The sequence below is a fragment of the Octopus sinensis genome, linkage group LG6 (genome assembly GCF_006345805.1).
Source record: "Octopus sinensis linkage group LG6, ASM634580v1, whole genome shotgun sequence".
NCBI lineage: Eukaryota > Metazoa > Mollusca > Cephalopoda > Octopoda > Octopodidae > Octopus > Octopus sinensis.
Window position 1 is genome coordinate 56,285,875 of NC_043002.1, and position 14,819 is coordinate 56,300,693.

Genomic DNA, 14,819 nt, shown 5'->3' on the forward strand with positions numbered 1-14,819 from the left:
TAGGAAGAGTGGATTCCCTGTCCCTTTTAGTCGCCTCTTACACCATGCAGGGAACACATATTAAAACAACCAATAACATTAAATATTTACCTGCCACAATATGAAATGCTCCTTCACAATATTTCGAACAGCACTATTACTCCAGACATCTCGGTTGAGAGTTTGGCAAGCAAATTCCTGAACATTTTGAATGTTAACCATCAACCATCTGTTTTGGTTGGTTCCTTCTTCCCGGGCCTGATGCAACAAGAAAAACATATTCACCATCACCAACATCATCTTTAAAAAGTTTTTTCACATTTCAATATTACTAATAGAATTCTGGACAAAAATCTCAGAATTATTTTTAGTTCCCTTCTTCTACGTTCCAAGTTCAAACCGTATTGGGATCAGTTTGCCATATGGTATAAAATAAGTGCCAGGCATTTCATTGGGGTAAGAGGGGTTGGGGGAGTCAGATTTTTTTTTTTCTTCACTTGCTTAAGTCATTAGACTGCAGCCTGGTACTTAATCTATTGGTCTCTTTTGCCAAACCGCTAAGTTTTGGGAATGTAAGCGCACCAACACCAGTTGTCAATCAGTGGTGGGTGACAGACACAATGACACACAATGGGCTTCTCTCAGTTTTCATCTACCAAATCCACGCAATGCTTTGGTCAGCTATAGAAAACACTTGCCCAAGGAGCTACAGTGAGACTGAACCCGAAACCACGTGGTTGGGAAGCAAACTTCTTGCCACTGGTGTCAGACATCTATATGCAAGAAAATACGTGCCAGGCATTCCATAAAGGAGATGGGGGGGGGGGTATTTCATCAAGACTAACCAGATACTAGTCTATATATGAATTTGCACCAAAGCAAGTGGAAGTGACACAAATAGTAAGCCATGATTCTTTTGGTAAGAAATCAAGTTGGTTAAGTCTGTGCGAGTCTATGCAATTACCTGTGCAATTCTATGCAATTCTTCTGTGGCCCTTCTTGATCAAGTCAGCTTCTTAAAATACCTACTTTGATCATCCAACTAAACTGGCTGCTACTACTGCTCTTACAATCCATATATGTCATTCCTCTCATCAAGAGGTTAGTTTAGACTAGAGATTTTTCATATGCAAGAAGTGATGTCAGCCACGATCTACAACCTAGTGAAAATGAACTCATAGTCTACAAAGAGCAGAAGTAATTAACACATATAGATCCATTTAGAACTTCAATTTTAATACAACTGAGTAAGATAGTCAATTTATTCTCTGAAGATTAAAAGGGGGGGGGGGATTATCCAAAATTCCAATGGTTAATAATTTTCATGCAATTTCATTCACTATTAACTCACAAGGAGCATTCAAACAATAATGTATTCCTTCTTAGTACGTTCTGGCAGATTCAAACATGGATAATTGAGTGCTATTGTTTTGCTGCATCAGATTCTCACTCTTCTGTGTGCACCCCATCATCATCATCGTTTAATGTCCATTTTCCATGCTGGCATGGGTTGGACAGATTGACAGGAGCTGGCAAGGCTGGAGAGCTGCACCAGGTTCCAATTGTCTGTTTCGGTATGGTTTCTATGGTTGGATGCCCTTCCTAATGCCAACCCCTTTACAGAGTGCACCAGGTGCTTTTTGCGTGGCACCAGCACAAGAGCTTTTTACATGGCATGAGCAGTATATGTGTTATATATAAAACCAGTATAATATTGTAATATACAAAGCCAGTCTAGTAAAAGTTTGAACAACACTTACACTGGCAAAAGTTCCCTTAAATATGAGATCAATAGGGGGCCGAAACAGATCTTCCAATGTTTGGTGTTTTGATGTTATTGTGGAACTACGATGTAGCATCTCCTCCTGCTGACCTAAAATGGAAAAAAAAAAACTCAGTAAATTAAGCATATAATTGGAAAGAGAGAGAGAGAGAAGAAAACTGAGCAAGTTGGAGATAGAAATAGCTATGACCTATGATGGAGATAAGGCAAAAGGAGTTGCTACTGGCTGTCTGTAGGTTACGATGAAGAGTGTTCCAGTTGATCCAATCAATGGAACAGCCTGCTTATGAAATTAACACACAAGTGGCTGAGCACTCCACAGATATGCGTACCCTGAACATCGTTACCAGGGAGATACAAAATGACACGAAATATGATACAGCTGGCTCTTTGAAGTACCACTTTTGCCAGCTGAGTGACCTGGAGCAACATGAAATAAGGTGTTTTGCTCACTCAAGGACACAACACACCACTGGGAATGGAACCAACAACCTTTAGGAGTAAAAAGTAATGGCTAACAGAAGTAACCCGTTCACTTATATTGTACAAAACAACCCCAAAAAGAGACAAAATATCACAATACATAGACTGTGTACATGTTTGTATCTTTTACTGCAACTAGCCTGGGGCACCACCTTCAAGGGTGTCATCAAACAAAACAACCCAAGCACCTTTTTTATATATATTTCTTTTAATCTGGTATTTATTCTATTGGTCTCTTTTGCCAAACCGCTATGTTATGGAGATGTAAATAAACTAACAAAATGAGCAAAGAAAAATAAGGTTATATTAAATAACATACAAAAATGTTGATTTATTGAAATAATTTCTGCTTACAGAGAAGATAGACCAACCCACTTGGTAATTGATACCAACTTCAAGTAAAGGGAGATAATCAGCATAGGGGTTGCCTTACTTTGTGTCCAACAGAACGAGATACTTAAACGTGTACAAAATAATCGAAGACATGACATAATTTGCAGAAAGGACATGAAAATTAGCTATGAGACGATGGGAATGAAGACTAGACCCTTATGGATAAATCCATGATTGATATGTAGAGAAGGAATAAATAGGAATTTCATATAATGTAGCCAATTGTATTGACTTGTAGGAGCAAAAGAGCCGTAGTGAAATAAAAGACAATCTAACAAAGAACGGTAGATTTCACAAGAGGCAAACATGCGAAGAGCACATACAAGATAATCTAGGAGCAGTTTAAAGCTTCTGTTATTTAAAGGACTTAATTAGCATTGAAATAAATAAATTACATGAAATCCTCCAGACCATCTAAGCGGACAGTAACTCCAAGAACCAATTCAGACTGTGCTAGTATATCTGACCAGTGTCAGCTTGGAAAGTAGACATAAAATGATAATGGCAAAATTGTTCCAACAGGGATTTACAAAAACACTAGATGCATTTCAACATTCTTCAGCTTTGTCAATGATGTGTATTCATTGTGACATGCTCAGGGTTTCTATAGCCAGCTGCCTTTCATAACACCAACCACTGTACAGAGTTTATTGGCTGCATTTTATTATGGTGGCAGAATGAAAGAAGTTTTTAATATCCTCAACAAAACTAAAAGAGTTTTACTGAGCATGGTGCTTGTTTCTGCCTATTCACAACCTTATATGGTCAACATAAACCTACACGTATTCTTGTATTGACTTCTACATATAATGCACAATTCAAAATTTCACTTTCAAACAGTGACAACATATAAAAAACTCCCCTAAAGAAAAGTTTTAAATTAGTAGAATAAACCAAGACAAAAAGAAACAGAAGAAACTTCCAAACTATTTCCCTATTTCTGCTATTTTAAACATTGATATAGAACCAAACTGAAGCATCAACAATCAAACTACTCACGTGCCTCTGCCTGGAAATCTCGGAAGCCATCAAAAACAGACTTTGCTGGTCTTCTTCCCCGAAAGCCTGAAAGAAAAAAAAATATTTATAGAGATAATTGATTTATATGAAAAAAAAAAAAAAAATGAAACAAAGCAGAAATTTTCTGTAGTGGGTTCATAAAAAAAAAAAAAAAAAGAAAGTAAATTCCTTAACACATTCACAAAAAATTTTTTAAAAAGCCATTTGTTTTGCTTCTTGCTGGTCTACATAATAGACTTACAGCCTGGCAGTCACAGATTTTAACAATCGTAGTATTATCGAAGGTGGTGAGCTGGCAGAACCATCACTGTGCTGAGAAAAATGCTTAAGGGCAGTCCATATGTCTTTACATTCCAAGTTCAAATTCTGCCAAGGTTGGCTTTACTTTTCATCCTTTCGGGTTCGATAAAATAAGTACCAGTTGAAGACTGGCGTCAATGTAATTGAGTTACCCTTTCCTGAAATTGCTGGCCTTGTGCCAAAATTTGAAATAAATAGTATTATCACTCTCACATTTTATTTCTTTATCTCCAAATTGTAGTGAATTTTGCTGGTGAGAGAGAAGGAGGGGGGGGGGCTGATTTCCAGCATTAAATATAGAATGTTGAGAGAGAGTAAGAAGAAAATGTTTTTAAGATATTGTATTCAGAGGAAATATGGTAATAATGTATAGAACAAGGTTATAGAGCAGTGATAAAATTTATAGCATAAAGATTAGATTGTACAGCAGTGACAACAATAGACTGAAGTGAGTCTAAGATGAATACAGGGAATACAGGGAGTTGTTTTCTATACATTTCTGCATTTTAACCAATTCATTATCTACATCAGGGGTGGGCAAACCAGAGAGCTGCACTAGGCTCCAAATGTCCACATTAGCATTGTTTCTATGACTGGATGCCCTTCCTAATGCCAATCACTCTACAGTGTGTTAGCTGCTTTATAAATGGTGCCATCATGAGTGCTATTAAATGTGGTGCTAGCATGAATGCTGTGTGTGTGCCACTGGCATGGGTAGTCTGCATGTGGCACAGGTAGTCTGTACATGGCACTTCCAAGAGTGGTCTGTACATGGCACAGGTGGCCTGTTTGATACAGGTGGTCTACACGTAGCACTAGTGGTCTGTACATGGAACTGGTGGTCTGTTTGTGGCACAGGTGGTTAGTACTGTATGTGTTACTGGTAAGGTGGTCTGTACACAGCTCTAGTGATCTGTAGGCGGCACAAGTGACCTGGTCGTGAAACTGGCATGGGATGTCTGTATGTGACACTGGCACTGGAGGTCTGTACATGGAACTGGTGGTCTGCACATGGGACTGGTACTCTGTAAGCAGCACTGATGGTCTGTACATGTCACGGGCGGTCTGTGACACCAACACTGGTGGGCTATGTGGCACAGGTGGTCTCTACATGGCACTGGCATCGGTAGTCCATACATGGCATAGGTGACCCATACGTCACACTGACATGGATGGTCCATACATGGCATAGGTGACCCATACGTCACACTGACATGGATGGTCCATACATGGCACTTGGACGAGCAGTCCATATATGGCTCTGGTACGGGTAATCCATACATAGCACAGGTGGTCTTTATATGGCACGAATGGTCTGTATGTGGCACTGACAAGGAGGTTCTGTACATTGCACTGGAACAGGTCCTTCTCACATGGCACCGGCATGTAAAAGTATTTTTCATCAAGCAAAACAAATATTTCTTCAAAGTGCTGTATTTCTTGAATCAAAAAAAGGTCAAAGGTTCTCTCCAAGCCCATAGTTTCTGGTATTTTGTGGCATATATATTCCACTCCTGGCCGAGATGCCAATCCATCACAGAATCACTCATTTTTGCCAGCTGAGTGGATTGAAGCAACATGAAATGAAGTGGTTTGCTTAAGGACATAATGCATCATCCAGTTCAGGAATTGAAACCACAATCTTACGTTCACGAGTCCAACACCCTAACCATTCAACCATGCACCTCCACATTTCTTGAATAATAGGAATTAATAATTCTTTCTGATTGTGACACAAGGCCAGTAGTTTTATGGGGAAGGAGCCAGTTGATTACATAGATCCCCACCCCACCCCAGTACTTGACCGGTACTTTAATTTATCAACTCTGGAGGGATGAATGGCAAAGCTGGCCCTATTTTTAAACTGGGAACATAACCAATCAAAAGAAATCTTGCTAGGTGCTCTGTCTCATGCTTGAACAATTCTACCAGCTCATCACAATAATAATAATAATAATTTTGTCAATCTACTTAATTATGGTTACTATATAAAGGATTGAGGTAACTCTTCCAGAAGATATAGAGTCAAAATTAAAAGAAGAGTGCCATTGTCATCTAGTGAACGATATTTCAACATCTTGTGCGTCTTCAACAGGTTCAAACAATAATTTTGTCAATATTAACCAAAATGAAGTAGATTGACAAAATAATTTTTTTAACCTGTTGAAGATACACAAGATGTTGAAATATCGTTCACTAGATGACAATGGCACTCTTCTTTTAATTTTAACAATATCTTCTGGAGGAGTTACCTCAATCCTTTATATATTATCATTATTATTATTATTATCATCATCAATAATAGTTTTCTTCATCAGCTTTGGTGTTTGGTTTCCATGCTGGCTCATGATTTTGATAATTAAACTTCTGGGTGACATTTAAATTTTCAAAAATATTTATTTACTCTTTGAACTGATACAGGTCAACAGCTTTACATTTTGAGATCAGTGTGACTGTTGAACTTTACTGACTGAAAAAAAAGGAATTAAAAGAAGTCAAGACATTCATGCCTTTCCAAAGGGCAGCAGCAGCAACAGCAGTGTGGTGAGTAAAACAAAACAGTTGTAACAAAAAGATAATGAAAAAAAAAAACAAGTCTGCAATTAGTTTGCCAGGAGCTTAGTTTACCACTGCTACAATGCTCACCATTTCTTCCATGCACACTTGAAAACTAAATTGATCACAATGGAATGGCAATAAAATATTTTACTAAATACTGACAACCAATACTAAAAAAAAAAAATTGCCTTAAGAACCAAAAATGACAAACTAAAACTACTAACTCAATCCACTTATACACGTCTGTAAAAAAACGCAGTAGTATATAATGTTGATTGGGTTTAGATGTGATAAGCACAATAAAGAAAGGGAAAAAAGAAAATGATAAACCATATTTATATAATAAAAATAATAATAATACAAGCACAAGCCAACATGAGACAGTGACTGAAGCCAACAGAAATGGTGGAATGGCAATGAATTAAATAAAATATTGGCATTCAAAATGAACTGAGCAGAGGAGGGGATCGATAACACATACAAACCTATGGAGTCGGCATTCATCATCTTCTGGACTACAAACAGAAAAATGCCATTATACACTCATTGTTAGTGGCTAAGGTGTGTATAAAATAGACGTGGGTATATAACACAAGAGCAAATATAGAAAGAGTTAAGATCACAGCTAGTGAAAGTTGGAGACAGTCTTATTTTAAAAATTGGTTTGGGTCAGCGGAGTGATTAGCCAAAGATTATATAAGGACCACAGTAACTTTTGTTTCAATGCATGTAAGCAAAGAGTGCAGTTGATTTTATTGGAGATAAAGCAAGCTCATTGTTGGCATCTGTAAGAAAAACTAATGGAGTTACATAGAGAAAGTGACCACAGTAAAATTCAGTACACAGTGATAACATTGGCAAGGTCAAGGAGGAACTCCATAAGTGTAATTTGATACCACCCAGCTGAAAACATCCTTGGTTCTATGAGACAGACTTCCTGTCCTAAAATGATTTTAAAATCTTCCATCAAAATTTCACATTAACTTAGGTTCTAAATAGTAATTTAATAATTACAAAATTATTTTACTAAATTCATTATTTTCAAAATCAATACAAACGAAGGCAGTGTATTTCAACAGAAGTAGGGTAAATAAAAGTTTAACATTCACTTTTAAAAGATTGAAGATAAAAATATAAAGAGTAAAAGCTGTTTGAAAATCTTTTTTCAGTCTTTTTGTTTTCAAACCCTAACAAAATATTGACACAGTTTTGTGATAACCTTGTAAAATAATATTTTGACAACAATGTAGTTTCTGAATCATCATCATCATTTAATGTCCACTTTCCATGCTGGCATGGGTTGGACGATTTCACAGGAGCTGCACCAGGTTCCACGGTCCACTTTGGCATGGTTTCAACAGCTGGATGCCCTTCCTAACACCAACCTCTTTACAGTGTGTACTGGGTGCTTTTTACATTGTACCAAGGGAAGGGAGCAGAAATAAAGCTAAATTTCTAGTTGTGTTGGGGACAGGGCTGTGGAGTCAAAACAAAAAACTTTGACTCCAACTGACTCCAATGCCAACTCCTCTTTATGTAATTAAGTGATTGTGGTTTACATATCTCATAAAGCATAGGCATATGCTTGTACTTTTGAGTAGGCCTTATGTTATAACTTATTTATATTAAAGAATAAAGACATTATGAGTCAGAGTCGGTATAGTTTTAGTGACTCCAACTCCAGCTACCCCTTAATTGTTTCCGAATGTGAGACTGACTCCAACTCCACAGCCCAGGTTGGGGAAGTAAATTTTTTGATTTCCCCAATAAAACCATCATCAAAAGTACTGAGCTACAGCTCTCTGTGAGTGTGCACATTGACAAGGAGCTCTATGATGAAGGTTGTGTGTTAGAGAGAGAGAAAAAAATTTTCTCCATAAAATTAATCGAAATTAAATTCAAATATATTTATAGATTAGTCATAGCTGTGTAGTAAGAAGTTGGTTTCCCAACCACATGGTTCAGGATTCAGTCCCACTGCAAGACACCTTGGTCAAGTATCTTCTGCTTTAGCCTCAGGCCAACCAAAGCCTTGTCAATGGGTGTAGTACACAGAAACTGAAAGAAGCCCATAGTGTGTGTGTGTGTGACCACTAGACAACTGGTATTGGTGTGCTTACATCCCTGAAACTTAGCAGTTTGGCAAAAGAGATTGATAGAATAAGTACCAGGCTTAAAAACAATACTGGGGGTCAAGTCATTTGACTAAAACCTCTTCAAGGCAGTGCCCCAGTATGGCCCCAGTCTAATGACTGAAACAAGTAAAAGATAAGACAAAAAGACCTGCCTATTGCAGTGATTTTGTATAATAGACACAACTCTACCAGTGAGTCTTTAACCAATATCATGGAAAGCAGCCGCTTGTTTTTACTCAATTATTTCTTAGCTTATAAATTAGCTGATTAGGGCTAGGACGAAAATACACAAAAATCTGTTTTATTAAGAATGCTCGTTCCTTTGCTCCATTCCAGTTAATACATAGCAACTATCTTGCCATATCATTTGGTTCTACACCAATCGAAAAATATACAAGAATTTTTTAAAATCCAGTTTCCATTTTCTTTTTATTAGTATTGAGGATGGGCCAAAAGTCTTATAAACTCCTGGATATTTTGTTTTACATAAACAATACTATAGCATCATATGCACAACATTTTTATATATATCATCATCATCATCATCATCGTTGTCATTTAATGTCTGCTTTCCATGCTGGCATGGGTTGGACGGTTTGATTGAGGACTGGTGACCCAGAAGGCTGCACCAGGCTCAATCTGATCTGGCAAAGTTTCTACAGCTGGATGCCCTTCCTGACGCCAACCACTCAGAGTGTAGTGGGTGCTTTTACGTGCCACCGGCACAAGAGCCAGTCAGGCAGTTCTGGCAATGACCACGCTCAAAAGGTGTTTTTTTACGGGCTACATGTACGGGAGCCAGTCCAGTGGCACTGGCAACAGCCACACTCAACTGTTGTTTCTCATGTGCCAGTAGGGCAACGATCACACCCGGATGTGCTTTTAATGTTCCACTGGCAGGAGTGCCAGTCAGGTGGTACTGTCATCGGCCATGTCAGCAATTTTGATTTGATTTCACTTACCTCAATAGGTCTTTGCAAGCAAATTTTATCGTCCAATGAATGAGGGGTACTCATAAGTGGGCTGGTTACACCCCACGTTCAGATGTGCTTTTAACATTCCACTGGCACGAGTGCCAATCAGGCAGTGGTCATTGGACATGTCAGCAATTTTATATATATAATCATCATCATCAAATAACGTCTTGTTTTCTATGCTGGAAGCTGTGAAGCCAAGAGCTGGACCACATCCCATAGTCTGCTTTGGCATGGCTTGATGCCCTTCCTAACGCCAACCACTTTACCGAGTGTAGTGGGTGCTTTTTAAGTGGCACCAGCAGGGTCATGAAATAACTTGCAACACAAAGACCTCTTGGCTGAGAAAGGGAGTGGGACCAAGGAAAGTGGTTGTGTGTACCAAGTGAGAGGTTAGAGTATAATAGAGGGAGAGAGATAGTTGTCATATTACAGAGGAGATACTTGACCAACCCAGTGGTACAAAGAGGAAAGCAAGAGTTGGAGAGAAAGATAAAGAGACAGTTGGAGAGAGAGAGAGAGAGAGAGAGAGAAATAGATGGTGCTGGACCTACCCACAGAGAACAGCAGAGCTGAGTATAAATAGTACAGAAGAGATAGAAAGAATTTATTAAAATTTCAGTCCCTTGTGACTTTTGTCCCACCCTGTACATGCAACTGAAACAGACCAATGTAGAAATTTATTCCTGAGGTATTTGAGAAGGAAGGAAATGAAGCATATCCAGACTTACCAAACACAGGTGCATCTTCAACAAGAATTTCTCTTTTTTGAGGAATTGGTGCTCGAACTTCATCAGTGCTGCCAATTAAAGGTATTGAAACATAAGTTTACAAACTTACAATACATGAGGGATCATCACAAAATACATAATGCAAACAGTTCTTTACAACCATTGGTAGATTTCCTAATTCATTTTTATGTTAGAGTTATATAAAATCATCATCGTCCTCAAATAATGTCTTGTTTTCCATGCTGGAAGCTGTGAAGCCAAGAGCTGCACCACATCCCATAGTCTGCTTTGGCATGGTTGGATGCCCTTCCTAACTCCAACCACTTTACATGGAAACCATGCCAAAACAGACAATGGAGTGTAGTGCAGCCTTCTGGCTTGACAGTACCTGTCAAACTGTCCAACCCATGCTAGCATGGACAATGGACATTAAATGACAAAGTCGACGTTAGTCTGAAAAGCAAGAGTACTTATTGTGGTCTTCAGAGACTGTATTATGGGATAAATGGATGAATTCATTGTGATTAATATTTAATTTCAATTATTAGCGAACAAAAAAATAACAATCGGCAGGGTGTTGTAAAGTTTTAGGAGAACATGTGAATCATCATCATAGTCGTTGTCTAACAACTACTTTTCCATGCTTCCATGGGTCAAATGGTATTTGATTAAGACAGATTTTCTGTAGTTGGGTGCCCTTCTTGTCACCAACCCAATCCAACCCCAAAAAGAGAGTAAATACACCTAAAACTAGCAGAGAGAAAATCAAGAAAAGAGGCATGCACACATTTGGTCTCTCCAGCAAATTTTATGTACAAATTTGTGATTAAATTACTGAGTATTGAAACAGCTGTAAGAAGCAAAGCTGACTAATTTGTTAATAATAAATAATTGTTAACTTCCTTATCTCCATTTTCTTTTCTTCTTTTAACTGGATATAAACTATATGCTTAATATATACCTACTGCTTTAAGGGAATTTCATTCCCCAGCAATACTAGGTATTAAATCAGTATTTCCTGGTTGCAACCATCCCCATCTTGAGGTTAACATATCCTCTGATTATATATATATATAAATTTTTTTTCAAGTGCTCGTGAAGCTATAGGGTGATGTCTGGTAAACGGTCAAACACAATCTTCAATCCATGATGTCCACAACAATCGGCACTATTAAGCGAAAAGACAAAATTGCTGAAAAAGTGAAACAAGCTCGATGCAACCAATCCGATACCTTCAGACAACTGCGCCATGAAGCTGCCTGTTCTGCCCACACTGATCAAAATAAATTCTGGAGGACGGTCGCTGAAGACATGGAATGCGCCGCATCTGCTGGGGACTCCCATAAGCTCTACAGCCCCCTTCGATCGAGCACAAAGACAGGCTGGAGTGGTAACGAAACCATTTTGGACCAGAATGGCGATCCCATGACCAATCTCACTGAGCGCATCATCTGCTGGAGAGGCCATTTCGCCAATCTGCTGAACCACGACCACCAGCACCGCTTATCTGTTCCTGCAATCCCAACCTTGTATAACTGCCAAACAGCTCTCCCCACACTTAAAGAGGTCCTTGCTGTTATCAGAAAGCTCAAAAATAACAAAGCTGCGGGCAAAGATAACATTCCTGCTGAGATCCTCAAGCATAGTGCAAATATACTGGGGCCCGCGATTCATCAAGTTATCACCTGGGTTTGGGATACGGAAACCCTCCCCCAAGACTGGAGTGACGCAACACTGGTACCTTTCTTTAAGAAAGGTGATAAACGCTGCTGCAGCAACTACCACGGCATCAGTCTGATTGACGTTTCTGCCAAAATATTTGCACCTATTCTTCTGAAATGATTCCAATCAGAACGTGACTCTAGAACAAGACCAAACCAGTATGGCTTCTGTCCAAGTCAAGGCTGCACCGATCAAATCTTCACCCTAAGATGAATCCTCGAACACCGTTGGTGCTTTCAGCAAAAAACAGTCATAGGCTTTGTTGATTTTGCTGCTACATTCGACTTCGTCGATTGTGACACCCTCTGGAAGGTCATGCAGTCAGATGGTATCCCACCTAAACTTCTTAATCTTATCAAAGCTTATTACCGTTCAACAAGATCCCGCGTACGCGTGTATGGTGAAGTGTTGGAACCCTTCGAAATACGATCTGGCGTTTGGCAAGGATGTGTTCTTTTGCCAACTCTTTTCAATTTCGCCATCGACGGGATCACCACAAATGCATTAAGGAAGTTAGAATAGAATGAATTTAGAATAAAGATAGGAATTCACCAGAGCTCAGTTTCCATCTGCCTCCTATTCAGCATAGTCCTTCAGGCCATAAGAGAGAAATTTAAGACCAGCTGCTACTATATGCTAATAATCTTGTTCTTATAGTGGAATCTGTAGCAGAATTGGTAACGAAATTCAGGTTTGGAAACAAAAACCTGGAATCAAAGGGCCTTAAAGTTAACTTAGCAAAGAGCAAAGTTGTAGTAAGCAAGAAAACAGACAGTAGTCACTCTTATCAAGTAAATGGCTCTGCTCAAAATGTAGGAAAGGGAGGACTTCCATACAGTGCAAACAATGGACACACAAGAGGTTAACAAGGAAAGTAGTCTTTGTGTGTGGGAGATGTAGAGGAGGAGTAATAAACATTATGGACTCTTGGGAATTTGATTTCCTGAAATGGCCAGGAGGATCCTTAGAGGTAGTAGCAGGTTTCTGTTATCTGGAAGACCTAGCAATGGTGGAGAATATTCTAAAAGTGTAGTTTTATAAATATATATATAACCCGTGGCCTATACCTGGTATGTAGCCAGTCGACTTATACATACCTTTCCTTCTTGGGACACAAAACTCCACTTGTGAAGACCCGTTGAGGCAAGTGAAAATCCAAATCAAAATCAAACTAAATCAAATCAGATATCAGAAAGCAGAACCAAAATCGAAGTCGATCAACATCAATGGAAATTGCAGCTGTGATACCAGTGCCGGTGACAAGTAAGCGAACCATCCGATCGTGGCCAGCACCACCCCGACTGGCCTCCGTGCCGGTGGCACGTAAAAAGCACCATCCGATCGTGGCCATTGCCAGCCTCGCCTAGTCCCCGTGCCGGTGGCATGTAAAAAGCACCCACTACACTCACGGAGTGGTTGGCGTTAGGAAGGACATCCAGCCATAGAAACACTGCCAGATCAGACTGGGCCTGATGCAGCCTTCTGGCTTCACAGACCCCAGTTGAACCGTCCAACCCATGCTAGCATGGAAAGCGGACGCTAAATGATGATGATGATGATATAGGCATAGTAGTGGCTGTGTGGTAAGTAGCTTGCTTACCAGCAGTTCAGCAAAAGAGACCAATAGAATAAGTACCAGGCTTAAAAAGAAGAAGTCCCGTGGGTTAATTTCCTCAACTAAAAGGCAGTGCTCCAGCATGGTCGCAATCAAATGACTGAAATGTGCAAAAGACTATATACATATATGTGTGTGTGTGTGTATATACACACACACACATATGCCACTATTGTTTCATATCATTAGACTGTGGCCATGCTGGAGCACCACCTTGAAGGGTTTTAGTTGAATGAAATGACCCCAGCACTTAACAAACCAACACCAGTTATCAGTGGGGATGGGGCAAACAGACACAAATATATATTCATACACAAATTTATACAAACAGAGGCTGAGTACCCCACAGGTACTTGTACCCTTAATATAATCCTCAAGCAAAATCAGTATGACACGGTGTGACATGACCAGTCATTCAGGGACAGTGCCTGCAGCAACCCTCTTCTCACTCCCAATTTCCATCTACCCACTTTCACTAAAAATCATGGATTGAATTGTGGTGATGGAGGAAAGTATTTACTCAAGATGCCAGAGTTGAACTGAACTGGAAACCTCATCATTAAGAAACAAACTTCATACTCACTCAGTCGTGTTTGCAACCACAGCATCTACACACACACACCCACATACAAACACACATGTACTGTTTGGCTCGGTACAGGTATGGCTGTATGGCTAAGAAGCTTGATTCCTAATCATGTGGTTTAGTATTCAGTTCCACTGTGTGGCACCTTGAACAAGTGTTTACTAAGGTTAGCACCAGGACAACCAAACCTTTGTCAGTGAATTTGGAAGACAGAATCTAGAAGCCCATCCTGTGTGTATGTGGGTGCCTGCATGTGTGTCCATGCATTTGTGTGTACCTTTGCTTTCACATTATCTGATGGTTGTAAACAGATATCACCATCACACAAGCAAGGTTGTTCGTCTTCTATCTTTCCTGAAAAACATGCCTGGCCAGGGAGTAATATTACCTTACTTGGAAACAGGTGAGGGTTAGCAACAAGAATGGTATCTGCCTCAACAAATTACATCTGACCAATGCAAGCAGAGAAAAGTAGACATTAAAATGATGATGATGATGGTGACGTAGACACACATGCATCATATATTAACCCTTTCGTT

At 39.3% G+C, this 14,819-nt stretch overlaps 1 protein-coding gene across 4 annotated transcripts in view; it reads right to left on the minus strand.

Moving 5' to 3' along the window:
• The window catches only part of LOC115212825 (UBX domain-containing protein 7), a 66,517-nt gene that overhangs the window by 17,597 nt on the left and 34,101 nt on the right, over positions 1-14,819 (minus strand). For 3 of the 4 annotated variants that reach the window (XM_029781592.2, XM_036503937.1, XM_036503938.1), the window contains exons 3-7: positions 10,358-10,425; positions 7,003-7,032; positions 3,638-3,703; positions 1,740-1,852; positions 91-237 (exon numbers count right to left, since the gene is read on the minus strand). In XM_029781592.2, coding sequence (XP_029637452.1) covers positions 91-237; positions 1,740-1,852; positions 3,638-3,703; positions 7,003-7,032; positions 10,358-10,425 — 424 coding nt within the window. The remainder of the gene's footprint in view (positions 1-90; positions 238-1,739; positions 1,853-3,637; positions 3,704-7,002; positions 7,033-10,357; positions 10,426-14,819) is intronic. The other variant, XM_029781593.2, reaches the window with a different exon arrangement.